General features: G+C 41.8%; 1 protein-coding gene across 14 annotated transcripts in view; it reads right to left on the bottom strand.

The window, feature by feature from the left end:
- Positions 1-25,344, bottom strand: part of ank1a (ankyrin 1, erythrocytic a) — an 89,063-nt gene that overhangs the window by 31,735 nt on the left and 31,984 nt on the right. For 8 of the 14 annotated variants that reach the window (XM_068704261.1, XM_068704250.1, XM_068704251.1 and 5 more), the window contains exons 2-6: positions 23,560-23,652; positions 3,521-3,622; positions 1,217-1,315; positions 494-592; positions 97-195 (exon numbers count right to left, since the gene is read on the bottom strand). In XM_068704261.1, the coding sequence (XP_068560362.1) occupies positions 97-195; positions 494-592; positions 1,217-1,315; positions 3,521-3,622; positions 23,560-23,652 (492 nt within the window). The other 6 variants (XM_068704257.1, XM_068704258.1, XM_068704260.1 and 3 more) reach the window with 4 other exon arrangements.

The following is a 25,344-nucleotide window of genomic DNA, read 5'->3' as shown; positions in this document are numbered from 1 at the left end:
TGGAAACACGGCGTTGTCTGGATCAGCAAGGATGGGACTGAGTAATTTGGGAGATTACTCTTTGAAAATGTCTCTCAGATCCTGAGTCTTTAGTACCTCAGTTGGAATGCTCTGATTGGCTCCGTTCTCCAGAAGAAACTTCACAACCTCTAGATGGTTTTCTTGTGCGGCCATGTAGAGTGGAGTGAAACCCTTCTGTCTCAGAAAGACGCACAATAGACACACACACACACACACACACACACACACACACACACACAGCAGCAGCAGCAGCACAGGAGACACAAGCACAGCAAAAGAAAGACAGGAAGACGGTCACAGTCAGATGCATGGGCAAGCATGTACAGAGAGAGGAAACACCAAAATACAGATATATCGGGACAAAGACACTTGTTAACAGATGGAATTGCAATAGTTACAATGGTTTCACAGTAAAGTTGACATAAGTACTGAGGTGTAGCCTCAATGCAGTGAGAGCAGCACTGGGTCTCACCTGGGACTGAGCGTTGACATTGGCCCCGTAGTTAACCAGCTCTGTGACCACCTGCTCCTGCCCTGCCAGTGCTGCAATGTGCAGGGCCGTGTTCCCTTTCTGTTTAAACACAGATACATGAGAACAAGAGCACACAGTCATAACGAGCACCAACAAAGTTTATAGGTGAAATCCCACGTGTGTATTCAAAGTGCAGATGTTAGGTTTTATATGCAGACAGATGTTTCATGTTGGATTCTGACAATCAAGATGAAGTGTGCCTTATTTACATGTGTTTAACCCGCCAAAGAAATAGTATAATTCCACATGTAAAAACAAATAGAAAGACACAATTCAACAGGTGTTGTAATGACAAAATGTCAAAGAAGTAGTTCATTTTTGGGAAATACGCTTATTTGCTTTCTTGTGGCGGGACAGATAAGGAGATTAATACCACTCTCATATCTGTACACTCAACATGAAGCTACAGCCAGCAGACAGTTAACTTAGTTTAGCATAAAGACTGGAAAGAGGAGGAAAACAGCTAGCCTTGCTAAGTCCAAAGGCACTAAAATCCACCTACACAAAGCAACACATTATGGTTTTACTGGGCTCATATGCGGGACTATTTCTGAACAGGTGCATGTGAAAACCCTACAAGTGAATTCAAAAGCCAGGTGACTTTTTACACAAGTGATTTCTGAGCATATTAGAAGGTGGGGCATTTTCACAGTGGATTTTTACCTTTGTGGTGGTCTCCAGTACGATGCCATTGTGGAGTAGCTCCAGCACCATTTTAACATGGCCTTCTTTCGAGGCCAGATGCAGCCCGTTGAGCCCATTCTGAGTGAGAGAGCAGAGTAGACCTCATACTGAAGGGTCCTAAACTAACTATAAACATAGATATTTCCTAATCTAAAAGAAATAACCACACATATATACACAAACACATGTAGGCCATGCCAACTGAAACAACTGTTGTTTTTTTTATCACAGTGACTGACGCATTCACAAACTAAAGCGAGCAAATACTTACACTGGACACCACGCATGCAGTACTCTCAGAATCAAAGTGGTCATTAGCGAAAACAATGTCTACAGGGATGAAAATCAGGATGTGAACATTTTCATTTGATTAATGATGGTGAGAGGAGGAGGAGGAGGTAGAGGAGGAGGACGGGAGGGGGATGGCAGGCCGCTGGTCTCGTGGCTGGGAAGAATACGAGCCGTGTGGGATAGGTCTGACCTCACACAGCCTTCCTTCAGCCGCACAGGACATGTGAGGTTGGACCTTTCACACACCACTGATATTATTCCTCTGAGTGGGGAGACCACAGCACACCATCACTCTACTGCAGACAGAGGAGAGAGGGTGGGGAGGGAGGAAGGAAGGCAAAAAGCAAGAAAAAAAAGGGAGGAGAGTTAGAAAACTGCATACAAACAGAGAAGGAGAGAGGATAGAGGAGAAGCTGTTAGGTTGAGAGGGATAGAAGAGGAGGGAAAACACAAGACGGGGAGAGCAGGAGTGAGGCAGTGTGCTGGTGCGAGGTATCCACTCAGACAAGGAAACACAGCTGCAACAGTCAAGCCTCCACCTGGCCAGACTCCCATCAGACTGTACATACAGCATCAGGACCAACAGTCACACAGCCAGAACAACGATGCTCTCACCACCCACTGTGGTTGAAGTGAAAATCTACAACTCTTCACGTCACTCTGTATCATTGTATCAACTTTAATGGTAAATACAGTGACCCTGTTTTACAAAACAGTAGATTTACCTGAGGCCTGTGTTAATAATAAATGGAATACTGTCAATAAATAGAGGCTGTAGCCTTCCTTGGGTGTCTTAATTATTACTACATTGAGCCCGGGCCAACATTAAAGCCACTATGTGTAAAATTTGCAGCCATTCGATGGTAGCATAAATAAGCAAGAATGTTGTAGATTATCACTTTAACTCAAACACAGTTGACAGTTAACAGTGAAAAATAAAATCACAATTTCATATGACGAATATCACAAAAAATGAAATTGTGTAATTCAGGAGAATTAATCTTGTAGGTCAGAAACTTTCTGGTAACAGACTGTAAATCTGCATGTAATTACATTTTCATTCCCTTGGGTTCTCCCTTCAACATAGTGAAGGAGTTTGCCAGTAAAGGCTGGTGTAGAGTGCCACTTTACATACAATAAATCTGTTGTTATGTGGGGTTTGTTAGGGGCCGTATAAATAGGCCTCATAGAAATCCTGACAGGAGCATTACCAGCAGTAATTACAAAATGTTCAGGACAGCATAAGTGAATGGAGAGGAAACCATGACTGTGTTAGATTAATGAGCCAGAGAAATCTTTCTCACATAAACACACTATTTTGGCCAAGTTACAGCAGCCTGAGGGCAGCAGTCCTAGAACCGATAACGCTGCCTCTTCCTGGACACTCTGGGAACAACCGTCAGAATAAAGAAGGCAGGATGGAAGAGAAAAGGTGAAGGAGAAGCCCCTGTCCCATTTACCACCTTCCCTGGAGACCCTGTAAAGTCCACCTGCCACCTTCAGCCCCTGATTAACAGTCTACCTGAGCATGCACATTCAGTAGGGCACAGGCACATAACAGTGATCAAGTCAGACACATGCACACCGGACACATTTATAAAGAAATAACAATACAAGATATGGTGGTATACATCGACAATATTTGAGAAAAGCATAATATGAATTAGATCCTAAATGAGACTATACATCTGTCATATGACTTGTACTTTTGTGTAAACTGAAGAATAAATGTATAAATACTGCAGGACACAAATAACTGATCATATAATTGGGTAAATGTCATTAGCTGAATTTAACTGCCTATTTTCATTCAAAAACACTGTTCTTTTTTTATGAATGAGAGGTGTGCAGTCCATCCACCTCCTGAATTTTTATTTAATCCATTAGAAAGCATTCAGGGAAGACTAAATCCTTGCAGGATGCGATTGTCATCCATCGGCGGCACACAAATACTTTAACCAATTAAATCTGGGGAATGTGCAGCTCTCTCACCTGATTGGCTGTATTTATATCAATGCCATTTTTGATATGGTCCAGGGCCTTGTCCAGGTTGCCAGAGCGGGCCGCTCGGAGAAAACTGTTGCCAGCATCTGCCTGCAAGCGTAACGAAGAGAGGAAAAGGGGGAGGGGGGGTAGGTGGAGTGGGTAGTAGTAGGGGGTAAGGGGTATAAGAGAAAGAGAGAGACACATAAAGTAGAGGAGTAGAGAAGTAGAGAGGGGAATGGAGAGGGAGACAGACTTTGGTTAATATTTCATTTAGGGGCATTTGAAGGACTGAAACCACTCAGTGGTGATCCTTCATCTTTCCTCTCATGTCACTCCGCCCTTGAGATTTTGAACAGTGCAGTTTCACAATCTGCATCTACACCTGGAAATATGTGTATTGAGGGTGCGGTGGGCACGCAGGTGAAGTAGTGGAGTACACAAACCACCTGTGCTAAACAAAACGTCTAAAACTGTCATCTGTCCTCAGGTGAAAACTGTGAAAATGCTGACAGCTACTGGAGTGTCTGTTGTGCCCAGCAGACTGTTGGCTCTTTGTCTGGAATCTCAGTTTATGTGTGTGTCAATGAGAGAGAGAGAGAGAGAGAGAGAGAGAGAGAGAGAGAGAGAGAGAGAGAGAGAGAGACACAAGGTGAATGGAGAAAGGAGAGCAGGAGAGAGAAAGAGAGAGAGGGAGTTTGGCGAGACCCGGCTCACGGGCCGGCACATGGCATGTCTAGTGTTTTTGTCTGTGTTTTGTTTGTGTTTGAGGGCTTCGTGCCCCTCCCAGGCAGGCAGGGGTGCTGCTGAAACAGGATCACTCATGCAGCACAGGGGGAGAGCGAGGGAGAGGAGAAGCGGCCAGCGACTGAGGGAGAACCACAGGGAGAAGCTCGACTGCGGCAAACCCTTCACTTTTTTCCACTTCATTTACATAATCTCCTCTCTCCCCTTACCCATCCCCGTCCTTCATCTAACCAGCTATACCAACACTGCTGATCAGGAAACTCTTCAGCCGTCCAACAATTCAGTGTATGTTTTACCCCAAATGCGGAGAATAAATTCATGTATAGACCTCACTTTCTGATCCAAAAGAAAACCACCAAATGCTGCCATCACACACACCAAAGAAATACTTTTGACAAAGATGGAGTGAGCATGAGAAAGGACCTACATGCCTGAAGTTGAGGCATAGCAACAAATGACACAACACAACCTCAGCATGACACCAGTGGCACAGCGCTGTGCAAAGAGAGAGTTCACTTTAAAAGAAGAAAAGGGCATTCAAGGCAGGGAACAGAACATTTTGAAAGAAAAGTTGCTTCCAGCTGATTGAAGAAGCAAAACAATAACTAACAGTAATTCTTGTCATATCTGGTAGCTAGATGAAAAGTATGAAATGGCAAAGTTTCTATACTTATCAGATGAACTTCCTACAGTATGCAGCATCCTGTGTGTAAAGTGATAAATCCTGGTACACTGACTCATGCGGAGCCACTCGCCTCGGAGTCATTGTCATTCTCTCCAAAAGATGTTTTTGTTTTTAGCTTTTGCTCACAGACAATTGAGAGGCATACCACCATGCAGTACAAAGTCTGTGAGTCACACTCACACATGCTGACCAACAAAACGCTGATTAGACATTAATAAAAAAGACACACTGGACGCACTGTAGAGCAAAACTCTAGAATTAGATAATCTACCATATGATAATTAGATAACTGCTTCAATATGAAGATGCAGTAAACACTCAACATGAAAAGTTTAAAAGTCAACAGACCACTGTCTCTAGTGTGGTCTGTTCAGTGTCTCAGGTAACAGTCTATCACTCACAATTGCCAATCCAGCTTGGTAGGCCATGCTCTCCCTCTTCTTACTTTCTTACTGCCATTAGACTCTCTCATTCACTTTATCTTTGAAGAAAACCCACAAACCTCCTCTCTCTAGACTGCTGCAGAGCAACATACTGACCCCAGTACACCTGCCATCCTGTACACACACACACACACACACACACACACACACACACACACACACACACACACACACACACACACACACACACACGTCACTGGAGTTATGATCACCATCCCATAAAATTACTGTTTCGACAAATTAATCTTTGCAAATGGTTGAACACATGTGCTGTGTCTGTGTGAGTGTTTGGGAAGCCATTTTGCATTAAAAATAGTTACACAAGATTTGTATATAGTGCAGTTTTTATGTCAGGCTATTTGCAAAGATGTTATGTTAGAAGGGTTACACAAAAATATTCTGTGAACCTCATTCATCAATGCATAGTACGTTTCATAACGGATCATTGAAACCTAGAGGTAGTGTACTCTATCTTTAGGAAAAAAGGAATTGAACTTATCATAGGAAAAAAATGTATATACGACCCACACAGCAACTATACACAATGTAGTGGCGTGCAAATTGTTTGCAGACTCTGCCATGGTGACGCAAGAAAAATCTTTTCATCAAAGTAGGAGCAAATACAGCTGATTCAAAGGCACACACAACCTAACACAATATACATGCTCTCACAGCAAACGGTTGCTTGGTAAAACCATGGTGACCGTGACTGAGGCCCCTCTGCTGGATTCCCCCACCCCCAAGACTCAGTTCACTGCCCCCCAGAAAGAGCCTGCTGAAGTTTACAAGACTACCGTGACTCACAGACTTCCTGGTGGTCAGTCCTGCATGTTTCTGTGTGCATTTGCTTGCGTCAAGAAGTGAGTGTGTGGTGTGGTGAGATAAGGATGCAGGGGAACCACACCCATTCACTAACTCAGACATAAACAGGTACAGTGCACACGCATATACCAGGGGAAACGCACACACAAGGAGCAGCCTAAATATGTCCTGTGGTAATTCCTCTGCTGCGTCTTGCTGGACGATTTAGATGAATGTGTCCCTCTCTGATTATTCCCATGCAGAGTGGACAAAAAAGGAGCAAGCACATTAATCATACCGTTTGGAGCAAAAGAAACAAACAATAACCTGCTCAGCAGCTTCCTGGTTAACATTAGCAATATAAACACACTGTCGTGCAACGTGCGTGAAACTGTCCTCAGGTTAAGACAGTGCAAGGCTTCTCATAATGAAGCTCAAAATTACCAAGTCAAATTATTCCCCTATCTCGTCACAGAAAATCCTCTGCCCTGAACTTCCCTGTCCCCGTCTTTATCTCAGCTTTTCTTTCCTGTTGCCTTCCTTCCCTTCTCTATCCCTTGCTTCTTACATTTCTCTCTCTTCCCCCCTCCTCCTCGCTTGCCTCCTCTGCTGGTGCTGCAGCAGACAGAATGACATCATCACCCCCTCACTGGTGGACTGCAGTGTTCGAAAACTCAATGTATATGTATGCGTGTGTATGTATGCACGAAGAGGCATGTCTGAGATTAACATCCCGGCCACCAAGATCCTCTGCAGAGGACGACTAGACCTGAAAACTCATCATTTTCACAAGAGATTGATTGTGTGTGTGTGTGTGTGTGTGTGTGTGTGTGTGTGTTTGTGACAGTTCTGAATGGAATCCGATTGTGTGTGTATGTGTGTGTGTGTGTGTGTGTGTGTGTGTGTGTGTGTGTGTGTGTGTGACGGGGATAAGCAAGACAATGTGAGGCATGAATGGGAGAGTAGAAAGACTCTCACGGTCTTAAAACTGTGTTTGTGATGTAATTGCAAAGATCAGGATTTGAGAACTTGCTGTTAAGCTTCTAAATTGGGCTTGAAAATGGCTGTTTGAGATGCTATCTCTCCATCTGAAGTAAATCTTTGTGTAAACTGTTTCCCTTCTTCTCTATTTGCATTACTGTAATAATGCACTGGAATCACAGTAGCCTCAGCAACAGAGCATGTGTTTAACTGTTTATCATTATGTCATTGTGATTCTAGCAAAGGATGCAGTCTACTGCATGACCCACCATTCCTAGCACAACAAATTATTGCTTTATATATATATATATATATATATATATATATATATATATATATATATATATATATATATCATGGCATGCTTGATTACAACTACTATTACTACAGATCAAGCATAAAAAAGCTCCTCAGAAGTTCTTAACCTTTTTCTTTATTATTACTTGTGACCCCTTATAATAAAGCCATATCTTCTTGTCATGGTGAGGGCCTAACACAATCCAGAGACAAACCCTGGAGCTCTTCCACTGACTGTCAAAGGGATAATCTCTCTGCAAAAGATCCAGGGTGATTTTACTTGGACATAAAACTTTTATCTGCTGAAGAGAATCTCAGCAGTTCTATTACAATTAACATAAAAGTCACAATACACAGACTCAGTGCCTCTCTCTCTCTCTCTCTCTCTCTCTCTCTCTCTCTCTCTCTCTCTCTCTCTCTCTCTCTCACACACACACACACACACACACACACACACACACACACACACACACACAACATGAATTTGCAGACACAGCACCAGGTGCAAATCATAAATACTTTAAGTGCCACCAAAGCTATTTATACAGCCAGCAGAAAGGTGAAAATAAGGTGCCTATGCATGTTCAGAATGTCTCAAGTCCTGCTTCACTTGCAATAATTTCCTGAACTTTAAACAACATAATCTGACTCTGGATAACGTCTGCTACCCCCCCCCCCCCCCCCACCCCTTAACTCAATATCTTGATGCATTTACGGTTTCTATACATTTTTGAGGAACACTGAACAACGGATATGGAAATTACTGCAGAGTGCTTAAACAGCCATTTCATCGTCCTTTTTCTGCTGACTAGCATTTGTTCTAGAAATTGATTTTTTTCCTCTCTGTCCTGTTTTTTTTTTCAGTCCTCTATCTCTGCCTTCATCTCTCAGGCTGCTCGAAGAGGTTGAGCAGGCAGCAGGCTGTTTCCGGCTACAAAGACGTAGTAAGTGAGACCAGTGGGACCGTTCAGCTATGGACACATTTACAGGAAGCAAGCGAGCGGGTCACTGGGAGGAAGCTGTTACATTCCCCCACTCAACACTGTCTGTCTGTATGTAAATCTGTCTGTCTGTCTGTCTGCTTCTATTGCCTGTATGTGGCGAAGCGTCCTGTCCCATTTTTACTATTTACTTTCTCACACTCCCAGCCTCCCCCTCTCTACATCCCACTGTTTGTCCCTGCCGCACTATTTGATTGTCTCTTTATATCTGGCCCTGCTGCAGCTTCTGCGCCTGTAGATGAGATTGTCATGGTTAGCGTGATCTTTTGTAGCGGGGACAAAGAGGATGAAAGCCATAGGGAGGAGATAGGGCCTGGAACCTATGGAGGATAGGATCACGATATGGTAAACATCCTGTGTTTTATTGCACAGTAATAATACAAAATATAACTGTCTAGAGGAATAGAAAGAAGATATAATATGCCCAGATCATGGACTGATCTGAAATCTATAAACTTTAAGTCTAGCACTGTAAAGGTAAATATTAAAATGCGTTTCCATCTTATCTGCACTTTAAATTGGATGAAGCTTCAGCTTTGCGCCTATTAAAATAGCAACAGAAAACCCAGTGAATGCTCAGAGGTGTTCACTGGCTTTTGCAGTGGTGGAGGTAACCAAGTACATTCATTCAAGTACTGCACTTAAGCAAAGTACAAAGTACTTCAACTTTTACTGGAGTGTTTCTAATGTATGCTACTTCACCCTACATTTTAGAGTGAAATATTGTACTTTTTTACTTTATGTATTTGACAGCTGTAGTGACTAGGAAAGATTTTAACAACAAAACATGGAATAAGTTTATAAAATATGTTTTGTAATAGATTAAAATATCCAACAGTATAGGAAAGTAGTAAAAATAGCACCTCATTGACAAGCTAGAACATTAAAATGCTATTTACATGTTAAAGCATCCGTAATATTAATCCAATTATAATACATATAGGCCTACAGTATATAACACCCATTCTGCATGATGAGTACTGTTGCTTTTGATACTTTTACTATGATACTTCTGTACTTTTACACACAATTTTGAATGCAGGACTTTAACTTGTGACAGAGTATTTTTAAACTGCTGTATTCCTACTTTAACAGAGTATTTTTAAACTGCTGTATTCCTACTTTAACTTGTGACAGAGTATTTTTAAACTGCTGTATTTCTACTTTAACTTGTGACAGAGTATTTTTAAACTGCTGTATTCCTACTTTAACTTGTGACAGAGTATTTTTAAACTGCTGTATTTCTACTTTAACTTGTGACAGAGTATTGTTAAACTGCTGTATTTCTACTTTAACTTGTGACAGAGTATTTTTAAACTGCTGTATTTCTACTTTAACTTGTGACAGAGTATTGTTAAACTGCTGTATTTCTACTTTAACTTGTGACAGAGTATTTTTAAACTGCTGTATTCCTACTTTAACTTGTGACAGAGTATTTTTAAACTGCTGTATTCCTACTTTAACTTGTGACAGAGTATTTTTAAACTGCTGTATTCCTACTTTAACTTGTGACAGAGTATTGTTAAACTGCTGTATTTCTACTTTAACCTGTGACAGAGTATTTTTAAACTGCTGTATTTCTACTTTAACTTGTGACAGAGTATTGTTAAACTGCTGTATTTCTACTTTAACTTGTGACAGAGTATTTTTAAACTGCTGTATTCCTTCTTTAACTTGTGACAGAGTATTGTTAAACTGCTGTATTTCTACTTTAACCTGTGACAGAGTATTGTTAAACTGCTGTATTTCTACTTTAACCTGTGACAGAGTATTTTTAAACTGCTGTATTTCTACTTTAACTTGTGACAGAGTATTTTTAAACTGCTGTATTTCTACTTTAACTTGTGACAGAGTATTGTTAAACTGCTGTATTTCTACTTTAACCTGTGACAGAGTATTGTTAAACTGCTGTATTTCTACTTTAACCTGTGACAGAGTATTTTTAAACTGCTGTATTTCTACTTTAACTTGTGACAGAGTATTGTGAAACTGCTGTAGTTCTACTTTAACCTGTGACAGAGTATTGTTAAACTGCTGTATTTCTACTTTAACTTGTGACAGAGTATTTTTAAACTGCTGTATTTCTACTTTAACCTGTGACAGAGTATTGTTAAACTGCTGTATTTCTACTTTAACTTGTGACAGAGTATTTTTAAACTGCTGTATTTCTACTTTAACTTTGGTAAGTGATGCAATTACATCCTTCACTATTTCTCACTGTTATTCTCAGTTCCACAAAGGTTACAAAAGTGAAAAAACAACCACTACGGACAGCATGGAAAAATTGACTGCAGATCATCTTCAGGCAGATAAAGTATAAACACAATAGGCACATTTCTACAAGTTGCATCATCTCCTCTATTTCCCCGAGTAAACTGTGGCTGATACAAAATTAGCACTCGTACACATCCAGGCAGTAGGGCCTTGTGAGCGTGCGCCATGTGTTGCCATTACCTCCGCTGGCTCAGTAGATTAAACAGTCTATAGTCTTCAGTGAAGCCACACTCATTAATTGACCCACTAATCAGTTTACTGACCTCTAGTTTACTTACCACAGCTAATCCTGGTTGACATCATACAATCTGAACATCAAACAGAGGAACAAATTAAGTCAAAAACAAGATTAGGGAGGAAAAACAGAATACGATACACACCCACATATATACTCACTTACACTAATCTTGGACGCACACGCATCACAACCCTCAAAGGAACTTCCAGGCAATCAAGCTCTCGCCCATGTTGCTTGGGGAGGTCGAATGAGTTTGATCATGTTTGGGGCAGTAAGCAATGACTTGATATGCGTTTTAACGCTCCATCACTTATAGCTTTGATTACAGCAATCACTGTCTTTTCAAGCAGGATCAATGTTCACATCTCTATGACCCGCATCTCTTTCTGTCTCTCATTTTCCTTTGTCCCTGTTAAAGCCGAGGGCATATCAGGACTGAAAACAAGAACAAGCCTTGAAAGTGGAGCCAGGGAGAAGTCTCTCAAACAAGTTTGTGTGGAGGGATGAAGAGAACAGGAATGGTACTTAGCAAACACAGAGCAAACACAGAAAGAGGCATGTGCTGAATAAAAAAAAAGAGCTTGAACAAAATGGACAAAGAGCATACAGATCAATATTCATGTGTTAGAGGCAAAGTAAATATAAAAGAAATGGATTCTAAAAACGGGAACAAAGCCAGTTCCAAAAGTATTGGCCCATCACTTTCTGATGTGAAAGGATAAATACAGGCAGCACTGTCAGGTGCACTACATCTGAGAATGTGCAACAGAGGATTTTTTAAGAGACGAAAACATTGCAAGAAAAGACAGCGGTGCAATAAGAGTCGTAGAGAAGCGTACAGGTGGAAAGCGATAATATGAAGGGACAGAGAGAGTGACAGGAAAAGAGAGTGAAGTTAGAAGAAGAGGAGGTGGTACTCACTCCAAAAGTGACGGTCTTGACTGGCATGCCTGTTGGCCCTCCACTCTCTCTTTCTTACGTTTTCTGTGTCTCTCAAACACACAGCTGTCTTTTCTGTTGCCCCCTGCGAGTGCTGCGATACAGGGCACGCAGACCCCCGTCCAACGTAAACACGAACAAACACACACACACACGCACACACACACACACACACACACATATGCACACGCCCAGACACACACACACACTTGAGTAAGCATGGTGGGTGGAGAGACTGGGGAGGGTGGGGCTCGAGGGGACGTGGGGGGGGACGGGGCCAGGGGTTTATCTCTGGAGGAATGCTGCCTGTATCTAAAGACGCACATTTCACACACAGCCAAACACACAGCCAAAAACAAATGGGTGCCCCACACTCCACACTCTCACCATGGCTTTCCTGACTACATACTGGCTCATTTTGGCAATTTTTTCAAATTTCACAAGCTTTACTCACTAGCTTTACTTCAAACTCTGTATTTCTTTCCCTCGTCCGTCTCCATCACACTATGTTCTGCTCTCCACCTCATCTATCCTTTCCACCTTTCAGGTTTGGTTGCACCACAAACACTCTGCGTCACCCCAACTTTATCCCTCCATTCTCCTGTCCCTTCTTCCCCACACGTCACGCCCATCTCTGTCTCTCCTGTATGTTTCGTGACAGCCAGACAATCATTTTTTTTCACGGACCAGGCGATACAAGAAACGCATAGAGTTGCTGTGGAGAATGGGTGTGAGTTCTCAAAGTGGGACTGTTTCAGTCTGTGAGGTGACTTACAGTGACAAAGCGCCTGGCGGGGGGGTTGCTGCCACCGCCCCGTGACAATGGGCCAGACACATGGGGTGGGGGGAGAACGGAGGGGCCAGCCTCTCAAAAGGCCCTGCCTCTTTTAATAAAGCGTCTGTCATTCCCTGGTTGAAAAGGCCTCCTTTTCTCTACCTCTCCCCTCCTCTCTCCCTCTCCAGGCTAAATGCTGGGAAAAGCACATCGCTGCCAAAAACCATGCAGAGAGATAAATGCTTGTAGGAGAGGGGAAGGAGGGGACAATGTAGAAAAAAGGCTACGCACTTCTCAGCGCCACTGGACCGTGACCTGTGCAAAAACATCACGTGGGATATCTCTCCTGTCCACAGTACTGAGTTTGGACAGTGATGAGAGCTCCACTGCCAAAGAATGTTGGGCAGGGGACTAAGGACAATAATGTCCATGAAGAAATTACAAATTATCCCGTGGTCTTTGATGAAAGGGACTGCAATTCTTACCCTCTGACATCAACCACCTTTGGCTCAGGCTGCATAGCGCAACTTAACTCATCTGAGGAGAAGAAAGATAACTTATCAGGTCCTAATTGATAAGACCTCCTTAAGTTGGCACAACCACATTAGCGATGACAGAGGTTTTCTCTGGAGGTGTCAAGTTCAAGTCACCCTCCAATCAAAATGTGTTTGGATTTTTGTTACTTGACTTGGATGTTTTAGCTTCAGTGTGCAGAATGATGTACAGTATGTGCAGTTTGACACCAGAAGGCTGTTTTCATATTCATCTGCAAAATGGGGAAAGTGCTCACCTTGTGTTGAGTTCAACACATGCATGTACTATATGTGTAAGCATGAATTTGTGACTTGGCAACTCGTAGGGCAGCCAATCGTGGTCCAACATACGTGTTACAGAAGTGTGAAACTTGAAGCCTCCAAAGCACTGAGAATGGACTTTACAGTGAAAATGAGGTAGACGGAGTAGATGTTTTTAAGAATGTTTAACACATTATTATTCAAAGCAGAATATTTGTGGTATATAATGTCTGGAGGGGATCTTTAATTTGTGAAACCTAAAAAAGTCAAACGTAAATCTGTCGCAAAACGGAAGTGTTTTGGTCTTTGGGCTCAGTGAGGTTGCAGGTCATAATGAAGCATAGGCCACACTCCTTTTCTTGTACCAGGGTTGATTTAAGTTTGGGACAGACGTGCCCTCTGCACCCTGTGTCGAGCCCCTGTTGTTGGCAGGATAATGGCTTACAGCTGTCCACGTGTGCTGCTTGTGGTGGTTTATTGCCCGTGTCCTGATGTCTCAGAGAACAGAAACTAGAGTTGAAAAGGCAGGCGAGAAATTAACATAAATGCTGATACTGTGTCAGCTGTCTTTTTTCGGCGCGTCCATATATGTGAACTAGGCAATTGTCGAGGGCAGCACTTTTGCAAGAGTGGCAAAATGTGGGCCAACTTAAAAAAAACAAAAACAAATGTGAGAATAAGAAAATACTGCAGCATGTCTAAATGGCTGAGATTGTCTTAGTTGAAAAAGGGAAGACTATTGAAGGGGCAAGTATTCCAAAAACTTTCGTTCGGGATTCGTTGTTAAGATATCTTGATCTCAGGTGTGTTAGCCAGGACGACGACACGCCTTCAATTGTGGTACCACCTAACCAAGAAACCGCTAGCTGTGGTTAGGTTGCACAACTGACGTTACCGCCGTTGCTGTTCAGTGGTGGTAAAGATAACCGGGAGGGGACATATCATGTGCATTTCACCTTGCTTTACAAGGACCTCTAAAATAATCGGCTGGAGTTTAATTTGGAGAGAGAAAAACACTTCCAGTACAAAATGGTTCTGTAGTCATAGCTATTCTGTTTTCCAAAGAGAACCATGGTCAAAATAAAATATACTGTATGCTTCGACAATATGTGAGATTGTATGCTTTCATTTTAGCATAATGGCCCTCTAGTGGCAGCGTGATGCTCTGTAGTATGGGCCTGCAGCCGCTTCACAGAGGGTATGGGCTGGGTCGGGCTGATTACTGCAGCCCTGGCACAAAACTCAACACTTACACACACACACACACACACACACACACACACACACACACACACACACACACACACACACACACACACACACACACACACACACACGCACACACACATACACATACACATACACACCTCCTTATCCTGTGCTTCAGCTCCTCCTCACAAGCTACATTAAGCTCGCCCGGCCTCTGAACTGACAGAGGAGTGGTTTAGCATTAACGGCGGGGGTTAAAACTGTCTTCCCTCTGCAGACAGATTACACATCACATGTCATAGCACATTCACCGGCTCACTCCCATGTATACATATTATCACATACTCAGTACATAAAGACACCTCAACGAATGCACATGCTCCTCAATGTGACAAAGCAAGACTGACCTGTTGAAGACAAAAACAGGGAGTTAGAAATACTCGGATGAGGGAGGAGAGCAGAAAAGATGAAGGCAACAGAGAAGAATGACAGCAGCAATACGTCAGCACAGAGCCAGGATGCCATTAATCTGTATAAGTGGAGGGGTACAGTACAGGAAATACAGAGTGAAGATGTGCAGGATGAGAGAGAAAGCTGCGGACACTGTGGACAGAATCTGTCCTCACAACTCTCCATGTCTCCCTCTCGAGTGTACGCAGTATCTGATCATTCGCAGAGAACACAGACTCCATAATTTAAAAAAACAAAGACGTTAACCATCAGTCATAATCGGGCTAGAGTCAGCATCAGACAGAATCTCAGCAGCCAGACCATAATTCAATCTTTCTGGAAGACGCAGAACTGAAGAGGTCCAAGTTTTCAGACTCTATTCAGACCTAATGTACTGTCCTGAAACTACAAAATACAAACTTCACAAGGACTTTACCTGCCACTGTCAACATGACTTTGTTAAAGTGGGACTTTATGCAATTCTATTAACAGTCCCACGAGAATATAGCTGTACTCTGTCCTCTGAGGGAGACGAGGAGCATTCTTGTATGTGCCATTGATTCACTGACAATCCTTAGACGACATGCCTGATCAATTCAATGTAATGATGGTCAAAGTTATACATCGGTAGCTAGATAGAGAGATATCTTTATTTTTGTGTCATGCACATAATGTGCCCAACCCTTGTGGGTTTATAAGACACGAAAAATACAGCTGCAGTGGACACACATTTCATTAAGTTTCATTGCAAACTTTTTCTAGCACAGAAACAGTAAAGTTGGCACTCCTTAATTAAATTACATTACATTACAGTCATTTAGCAGATGCTTTTATCCAAAGCGACTTACAATTCAGTATATATCTACACACCGTAGACGCAGCTACGGGAGCAATATTGGGGTTAAGTGTCTTGCTCAAGGACATATTGACTAGACTAGTAGAGCAGGAGCCGGGGATCGAACCGCCGACCCTCTGATTGAAAGGCAGCCCTGCTCTCCACTTAGCCACGGTCAGCCCAAATTAACATAATAACATTTACTTTACATTGAATTATTGAGCAAATCCCACATCAGCAGAGAAAATAGAGGAAACTTGATCTAGTTCTTTTTCACTTGAAATCTTGAGTAGATCATAACATATGAGTCAAATTGGGAGAATAGAAAGAAACCCCTTTGATTTTAATTAGAGGGATGAACAAAAACACCTTTTCAATAGTTTTAAAAAGCTGAAAAATATAGATTACAGCTGCAATGTAGATTAGAGCCAAAATGATGCTGATTTTTGGGGCCAATATTGATTTTTGAATGTATTATATATAAAAATTAAAATCAGATAATGATTAATCCGTCAATATTGCTTTTGAACATTACATTTTGATAAACCATTTAAGTAGGTTAGTGAATAGTTGTGATCGCAACATTTTACTGATAAAAAATTAACTTGTCAAACATCATAATACTACCAGTAAATGAAAGTTTTAAACAGTAAACAATAGTATCAATAACAGATATAAACAACACACAAATTATAGAATTCTGGTTTAAAAAATACTTTATTTAAAACGTCTGAAATGTAACAATTGATTAAGAGATTTTCTTCAACAAACTGTACAAACTGTACATAACTATAATAAATACTGAAGCAAGTTAAACCGTTATAGGTGGGAGCATATTTATTGCCTCTCAACAGCTCTCAACATGGCGACGCCTGAGCCGGTGGCTCGTAGCTAACAGTGCTAACAGCTCTTAAGGTACAAACTACGGCAAACGTGCCGACAGAGCGGACGGCTCAAATGTCATGATGTTGAGACGCAGCCAGTCTCATACAATTTTTTTCCATTAGATAGTATTTTTCTTAACAAATCTTGGGGGTGTCCCTCCAAATCTGTCTATATGTCAGCCTACAGTCTGTCATTACCATTTATACCGAGACAGTAGCAAACATTTGTTTGGGCTTGCCTCAGTGCAGCGCCAGCCCCATTTCTGACCATAAAGAGCGGAAGCGGTGAGGAAACAGGCCAGGAATGAAAAGATGAAAGAAGAGATGGATGGAAAGAGCGAGACATCTCTGGCACAGTGACAACTGTGCTGATAAATAATGGTGCCTGGGGTGCTTCACTGAACTTGTGCCTCAGTGGATGTTTGTACAGTATCTTCTTCCACAGTCTTGTTGAAAGCATGATGGCATCTTCATCTGCACAGCTTTGCTGAGTCAGACGCCAATTTCACACACACACACACACACACACACACACACACACACACACACACACACACACACACACACACACACACACACACACACACACACACACACACACCATCCATCATCATGCTATCTACACTGAAGAGGCTCAGTGGCCGTCTACAGCAAAGACGGATCTTCAATGCATAGTCAGCTCTTAATTTACAAATAAATACATTTTTGATGCTGCTTTCCACTCAAAGATTTCCTATCCGCTGCCTCAGGGGCCAGATGCTGAGCTGCCAAGTGCATCTAAGATTGACGTGTTAATAAATATTAAATATAAGCAATTAAGGAAGATGCTTTCATCAGTCACTGCAAGGGCAGTTAAAAGAGAGATTATAAAACTGAAGTCAATTACTTCACTGCCTCTGTCTGCTTACTTTAATGCTGCCTCACACATACAGATTCAAACACGCACTCAAATGCAGATGCACTCACCACACACACTCGTGTAAACACAGGCATTCACCCACAGTGCAGTACATGCAGATGCATAACACACACGTTTACTCCCATTCAACTCACATATGCAGCTTACAGCAACCTTCCATATGCAGGCGTACAGTTCAAGCAGCAGTATACTTAAACTGAGCAACATGTGAGGACGCCAAGTTGTGTTTCATTTAGTTTTTTAAGTAGGTGTGAAAGCTGGCTGTCATAGGGAAGTTTTTAGATTATGAGTCAGAGGTTTGAAGAAGAGATGGTATGAAACTCAATTTGAGCCAGGCGGGGCCTGAGGAAGTGATGTACAGTATTTGGGCTGGTCCTTTTACATGCCTAATAAGGGTCCAGGTTGAGGTGGGCCTTAAGCATATTTACCACCATAAAAAATTAAATCTTCACCATACATTGATTACAATGCATCCTTGTCTTATACACCCACCGCTCTGCAGCAGAATCATTTTGAATCCCCAACTTCAAATCTCACTGATTTGTTTGAGAAGTTAACTCTGAACTCCTGGTTATGGTTGGCTGCACTCTAATCCAGTATAAGATTTCCAGTTGCCCCACAGTACATGATAATAATAGCATCACAGACCGCTGGTATTCACCAACAAAACATTTTTTTTTTTAGGTTTAATTGTGGCTTCATGAAAATAAAATACTACTATTATGCCACGTTAAAATGTCCTTAAATGCCAGAGGACCTTTGAAATTAAAGCAGAAAGTAAATCGGTTGCCCCCTATAGGTGTTGCCAACAATCAAATTAAAACATAAAAATTACATAATGTTACATCTACCGGGCCCATAGACATTTACTTTTGCTGTTCTGGTGGTTTGTGTGGAAAAGTAGCGGTACAGGTTTAGATTGGAAATGTCGAACAGACAGGGTCTGTCTATAAAACACTGAGCAGATCTGTCCTGGCTATAGTTAGCTCAGACAGCTAACCAGGTCTTCATCACTGCTAATGCCAACCAGGTTGACATTTCTGGATGACTTGGAACTCTCCACATTTTACTCCAACCGTATACACATTTGGCCAATCTCGGCAGAGAATGGACACGAAAGATTGTCCATCGCGAAGGAGTTTTCCACAGCTTTCAGACTTTCCGACCAGCACTTCTTTCGGAGTATACTTCAACCTTTACCATGCGCATTCTCCTAAAACACATGCACATGCACGCATGCATGCACATTGATTGTCGTTCAGATTCTCTCTCTCTCTCTTGTTTTGTCACACAGAAACTCAAACCGATGATGACTAAGGTGCCTAAAATCTAAATTGTGTGGTGCTGTTTAACCAAAGTAATAACTTTTTTAAAAAGTGGGTTAAGTCAAACAATATGAATTGAAGGCAAAAATGTTGAATTTTGAAAAGTGAAAAAGTGTAGCTTCCTTGAATCTTTGTGCTGAAGTTTGACAAGCTAAAAATTGAGGCAGAAGTTCAATATATCTTCACATTGCTTTGAAAAAATAAGCATTCTCCTGTCCAGTTTGAAATGGTAATATCCATATTTCATGATACAGTGACCGGCGTATGGCAAAAGCATCACATTTTTTATTTCATGTTTATCCTGTTATGGCCCCGTTTATACTTGTATAGTGTAAAACGTCTTGTACGGGGTTGGACAATTTGCTGGTTCGCAGCTATAGTGTAATCGTGTTCAGTTACAGTTGATAAAGAACATGTTAAAAGTTTGAAATTTCCACTTTTAAAGAATAACTTCAAGGAATTTTCAACCCAGTATAGTGAACCAGTTCTGTAGGTGTAGTCTGCATTTATAAAGCCATTTAGGTAATAGTTACTTTAGATGGCTCCATTGAAAGCATTCTTTGGAGGCCAGATTATTCCCATGAGGCATCTCGCTGTTGCAAAAAGCAAGAAAAAAATCAGTTCTTAATGGGTCAGCAAGACGAGGAGAATCCTGCTCTCCTGTCTTCCTCCTAAAGTTGGTATCTGGCCAACTGAGACATTATTACACGACTTCTGCAGTTTTGCACAATAGCAGTAAAGCCCCCTCTACCTTTAATCTGAATTATGTGAAGCTTGTATCAATAACCCTGGGACAAAAATGAGGGTTACAATATTTGAATACGCCATGGCCTTTCACATGTAAATTAAACTCTGCCCCCCTAGCCGAAACAAATTACAGCCAACTGCTGGTGGCTGGACATGAATGGGCTTCCTAATGTAGTCTGCATCTACAGTGGGCTGGGGAGCAGCTGGAGAAGAGAAACTGAGACGGGGGAGAATTTATGTGACAGTGTAGAGTGTGACAGTCTGCTTTTTTTTCATATTGAGTCTGCCATGCAGCCGCACTGTGACGAATGCGGCTTGGCTCCCCAAGCATCTGTCTCTAAGGACACACCAAGGGGTAATTAGAGCTGTGGGATGATAAGGGATATTCTCCAGTCCCACCAAATATTACTGGTGGTTCAATGGGGACGGGGCCTTTACACAGACCTTTGACATCTCACAATTCTGCCTTAAAGGAGGGGTTGGGGTGGGACAGGGTGTTTAATGAGGCGTTAGATTTTGTTGTAAATTGAATCAGCCCTCAGGGAAAGAGTCGTGGTCTGTGAGACCAGTTTGAGCGTTGCTTTGAGTTTTATTTCACCAAGCTGCTGACTGCATTATTTTAAATGCTTTTCGACTTAGCAGGCTCCAACAGCTGAGAATAATACAAAATTTAGCTGAAGTGAACTTTGAAAGAAAAACTTTTTATTTTCCTTGCTTCCGCCATTTTCTATCAGTTATGACCAGACTGTTTTTTCTTCCATTAATTGCTGAGATCTTAGAAGGCAGCAACTGTTAAACCTGTTAAAACTAGGTCCAGCAGGGTAACAAACGCGAGTGGTCAGACAATCAGGATGTAAACATGTTAATCAGTTTTATTTGAAAATGAAAACAAAGGCTAATGTAAAATAATGAATCAATCTGTCCATTGTAAACACCCATCAGTTACCATACCAGGCTCCAAGACGGCGCCTTATTCATTTGCTTGCCAAGTGCATAAACCAAAGGAAGTTCTCTCTCTTCCTAGACTACATTGACATGCCGTCACGCATATTTAAAAAATAAATAAAAAATAGGAATTGACCGTGGTCGCAATTGGTATTGGTATCCTGTTTTACAGACGTCTCTTTTACAATGGTGGTCTGTGCTATAAATGTTTTTTGGACCATAGGAGATATTTTTGTTGCAGTGTTGTGGTCACCCACTGGGAAAAAATAGAAAAAATAGAAAAAATGGATTGACTGGCATCATCATAAAGTTTTCCTGTGCAACGAGGGATTAATAGTGGCTTTACTTTAGATAATCAGGTTTAAATATCAGCTAGTTTACACCTGTGTTTGTTGCCATGCTTTACCTATTTTTAGTTATTCTGACACATCTTCTGTCTACAATGTGCTCTAATAGATTGAACAGATCACTGGACCTACAACAATACACATTTAAAAGTTGTTTTACTAATTTAAAAGTTGAAATAAACAGCAGTTTTCCTTTAAGATGCAGGACTGGGGCAGGAGAGGCGCACTGTATCACTCTCTAGTAAACACTAGTTTAGGAAGCAGACACCCTGTTGCAGGGATTTAGATTATGCTGCTGTTGTTTTCCACTGCTGTGTTGGCTAAGGGCCAGTGAAGGGGGTATGGCTCTTCAGGACGATGTATCACTGCGCCACTCTCAGTCTCTGTACTCTGGGACACGCAAGGTGTTCGTATCTCTGCTTCCACCCAGCAATCACCATACTCCCTCTGTATGCACTGTAACATATATTCCCTTTCCTCACTTCTTGTCATGTTCAATCCACCAGTGAGTCCCACTTGCTTACCAGGTTGGTATTGTCTGGAAACCTGCAAGAGCATTAAATTGGGTCTACAGTCTCAACTGCATTTCGTCTTTACTTCCAACAGGATGCTGTAAATAGTCCTAACTGACAGATAAAGACAAACAAATATCTTCTTTCACTCACTTCATTCACACAAAAGGTGAAAACAAATTCAAAAGATAAAAGGAAAAATGCAATTGGCCAATGCACACGCATTCATGAGCATCGCCGAGGGAGAGAACGTACTCCATATTGTTGTGAGTTGGGCCAATAGCCAGGGAAAACTATATGTTACCTTCGTTCTGTGTTAAATGTGTTCACCAAATTTTTTTCCTTCCTATGTCCAAATGTTTTACTTTGTCAGCTGAAAACAGCCTTATTGAGGTTCATTAAAAGGTCAAGCCAATAATGCTCCAGAGCGTTTGGGATCAATATGGAGATTATGAGAGTAGGTTTGGGAATTTGACATGAGAGCAAGGGGGAGGTAGGATTTGAAGGGAAATCATCATGGGCAAGGGTCGTCTGGAACAAGTTTCCCAGCAGCCGTATTGCACTTAGATGATCTCTCCTCCAGAGAGTGGAAATGGACTCAAGATCATCTAGTAGATCGGTGCAATAAAACTTTTGGCAAACCCGTCCCTGACTATTTAAAACAGATAAAACACAGGCACAGCACAAGACCAATACACAACAGCCACAATACTCAAACACAACACTGACACATCACAAGACCAATACACAAACACAACACTGACACATCACAAGACCAATACACAAACACAACACTGACACATCACAAGACCAATACACAACAGCCACAATACACAAACACAACACTGACACATCAAAGGAACCGGTAAAGACAGGCACAACCACAACGTCTGCAGCAGAAACACCACAGTGGACAACACACAAACACAGACCGAAGCACAGACACAACACAGACGGACATTCAAATCAAATACTAATACACAGTCTGAAGCCATGCACAGACGGAAATAAAGCATGCACACAAACACACTGATAAGAATAAAGAGGTCGTCCCACAAAACACACACATATCCCTCACACACTTCCTCTATTTCACACACACACACACACACACACACACACACACACACACACACACACACGCACACACACCAACACAAACACACACACACACAAACACACACACTGCACGTGTTGTGATTTTACCCTAAACACGACCACAGTGGTACAAATGACACAAGCATATTCTATAAATCAGAAGAACCCACAGGAAAAATACTTCGGACTGTTTTCTATTATCACTACTGTGAACCTGTGTTATGTGTAGTATTTTGTGTAGAAGCATACGCAGACGTAATAAAAACTTGTATCCAGTCGATAGGAAATGAGTCAAATCTATATTTTGCCCGTGGACTCTTGCCATGTAATATGCTGCTTGAGAACATTAATTTCAGAGAAATCACAGACACCAATATAGATGCGAATATAGAAACAGATACACACTAATGTTATATATCAATATGTGAGACTAAAAGAAAAGAAAAACAACCAAATGAAAAAATAAAAACCAGCAAGTTAGTAAAATACGTCAAGCAAGGACGGGAACAAAGAAAAAGCTCCAGCCTGATCCCACGACACCTGACTAAATCAGCTCACAGCACAACAGCAACACTAGAAAGTCAAAGGAACCAGAACTACAATACCATAAGCAACACACAACAAAAACAAGAGAGATAAAGATAAAAAACAACAACAACAGCAGAGCAACAACAGTGACACAAACTTTAAGTGACAGATACAAGATGGTCATAAATACAGAATATATATATTGATATATATACATATAGATATATAGAAATAGAAATAGGAAAAGCCAGATATACGTGTTGCAGATATTTACTTCATCATCAAAGTGCCATACTCCTTGGCCATCCGGCATCTCAGAGCTCACACTACTGTCCTGATCGATTAGCCAGCGATGCACGGCGTGGGCCTAAAAGGACATACGACATAAAGACAGAGCCCAGTTAATCGCAACAGTGAGCAGCAGAGAGACGGAGAGACAGAAGAGGAGAAGGAAGGGAGAGAAGAGGAGCAGAGCGGACAGAAAACAATGGCAAGAAAATGAGAAGGATTCAAAGAGGAACAGGTGAACATTATATTGAGACACAGGTAGAAAACAAGGTGGAGGACGGGAGGGATAGGAGGAAGAGAGCAGGAAGAGGAACCACCCCATCCCACCCTATCCCTTACCACCTTGCTTGCCCAAACCCTCCCTCCCGAAAAACAAAACTCTCCCCATGGGAAACAGGTCAGGTTAGGATGAGTGGTATGAGTGTGAAAGCACGATATAGCACGACACACAAGGATATCACACATACAGTGATGAGCGCTGGACAACGCCACACTGATGGCGATGGAGGAAGATCGGGTGTTGATGGTTTGTGGTTCACAGATGGATCAGCTGCAACCTACACATTGGAGGGGGTCTGAATTCCTTTACAATCACGCTTGTGCAAGTGGCACCTGGACACAAAATGTAGTGTACTTACCCAGAATTCACATAAATGTGCAGTACAAAAGACACCACAAAAATATCTTTAACGTAACAACACAGGCAGAGAAAAACATACAATAAGGCCAAGTCTGGCCTCTGACTGAGATGCATAGAGAAACAGTGTGCATGATATTATATTTTAGCATTCTTTTATAGCAAACACACTTTTTTCACAATATAAATGTAGACTGCCAGATAGTGTGAAAAAACAGCTAGAATGGTTCAAACAGTGATTCATAAAAAACTCAACAAGCTCCACACAGTAACCAGATAGCACCTGTTCCTCTCCCCAAAAAAAGCACAAAGACTGTCTGCTCCTCTCAGGGAAACAGACACATCTCCCAAACGTCTTCCTCCTGACAGACAAACAGACAGAGGGAAGGTTGCAGATCAGTCCTGCTCACGCTCCCTCTGTTGAGATTCAGATCAAACACATACTGTAGCCAGCTCTAGTCCCGGTCACCCTGAAACACACATACACACAACAAAACCCATCTGTTACTCTTGACTGTTGTCGTGTCAGCACCAAAAAACAACCGAGCGCAGCTCCTTTTGTGACGCTAGACGCCCCTTTGCGGCAGAATTACTTGTCAAGATTTACACTGGGGTGAAATCGCAGAATGCAGGGAATTAATTATCCTGTCATGGCTGCTACTGGACATTTACTATTTACGTTATGCCAGCAATTTTATGGTACCCGAGTTGTTTTTTTAAGATGCAGTGATGCAGGCTGTCATATCATGACACTGCAAAATAACATTTATTTTAGACTGAAGGGCCATTTAGCACACAACTGTTGACCGGAGGAGAAAACTGTAGATTTCCTCTTTAACACAGACCACTATGAGAGAAATGTGTAGCTGTACAGGCATACAACCATTCACACCCACATGTTTATGTAATGCTGTACTATTAAGAACCTTCTGCATGCCTTTAAATGGAGGGACAATTCCTCATCTTTCTATACACTTGTGAGAACAAGTGATCCCCAAAAGGACACACACACACACACACACACACACACACACACACACACACACACACACACAGAGCAGGACCTTCTGTGTCAGGCATTGTGTATGTGACGACAGATGCATTAGCTGCTAAACACATATCAGGGAAGTGGAG

The sequence above is a fragment of the Cebidichthys violaceus genome, unplaced genomic scaffold (genome assembly GCF_023349555.1).
Source record: "Cebidichthys violaceus isolate CVI_PGR_0920_01 unplaced genomic scaffold, fCebVio1.0.p SCAF_9, whole genome shotgun sequence".
NCBI classification, from domain to species: Eukaryota; Metazoa; Chordata; class Actinopteri; order Perciformes; family Stichaeidae; genus Cebidichthys; species Cebidichthys violaceus.
This window is presented reverse-complemented; position numbering and strand designations above follow the sequence as displayed.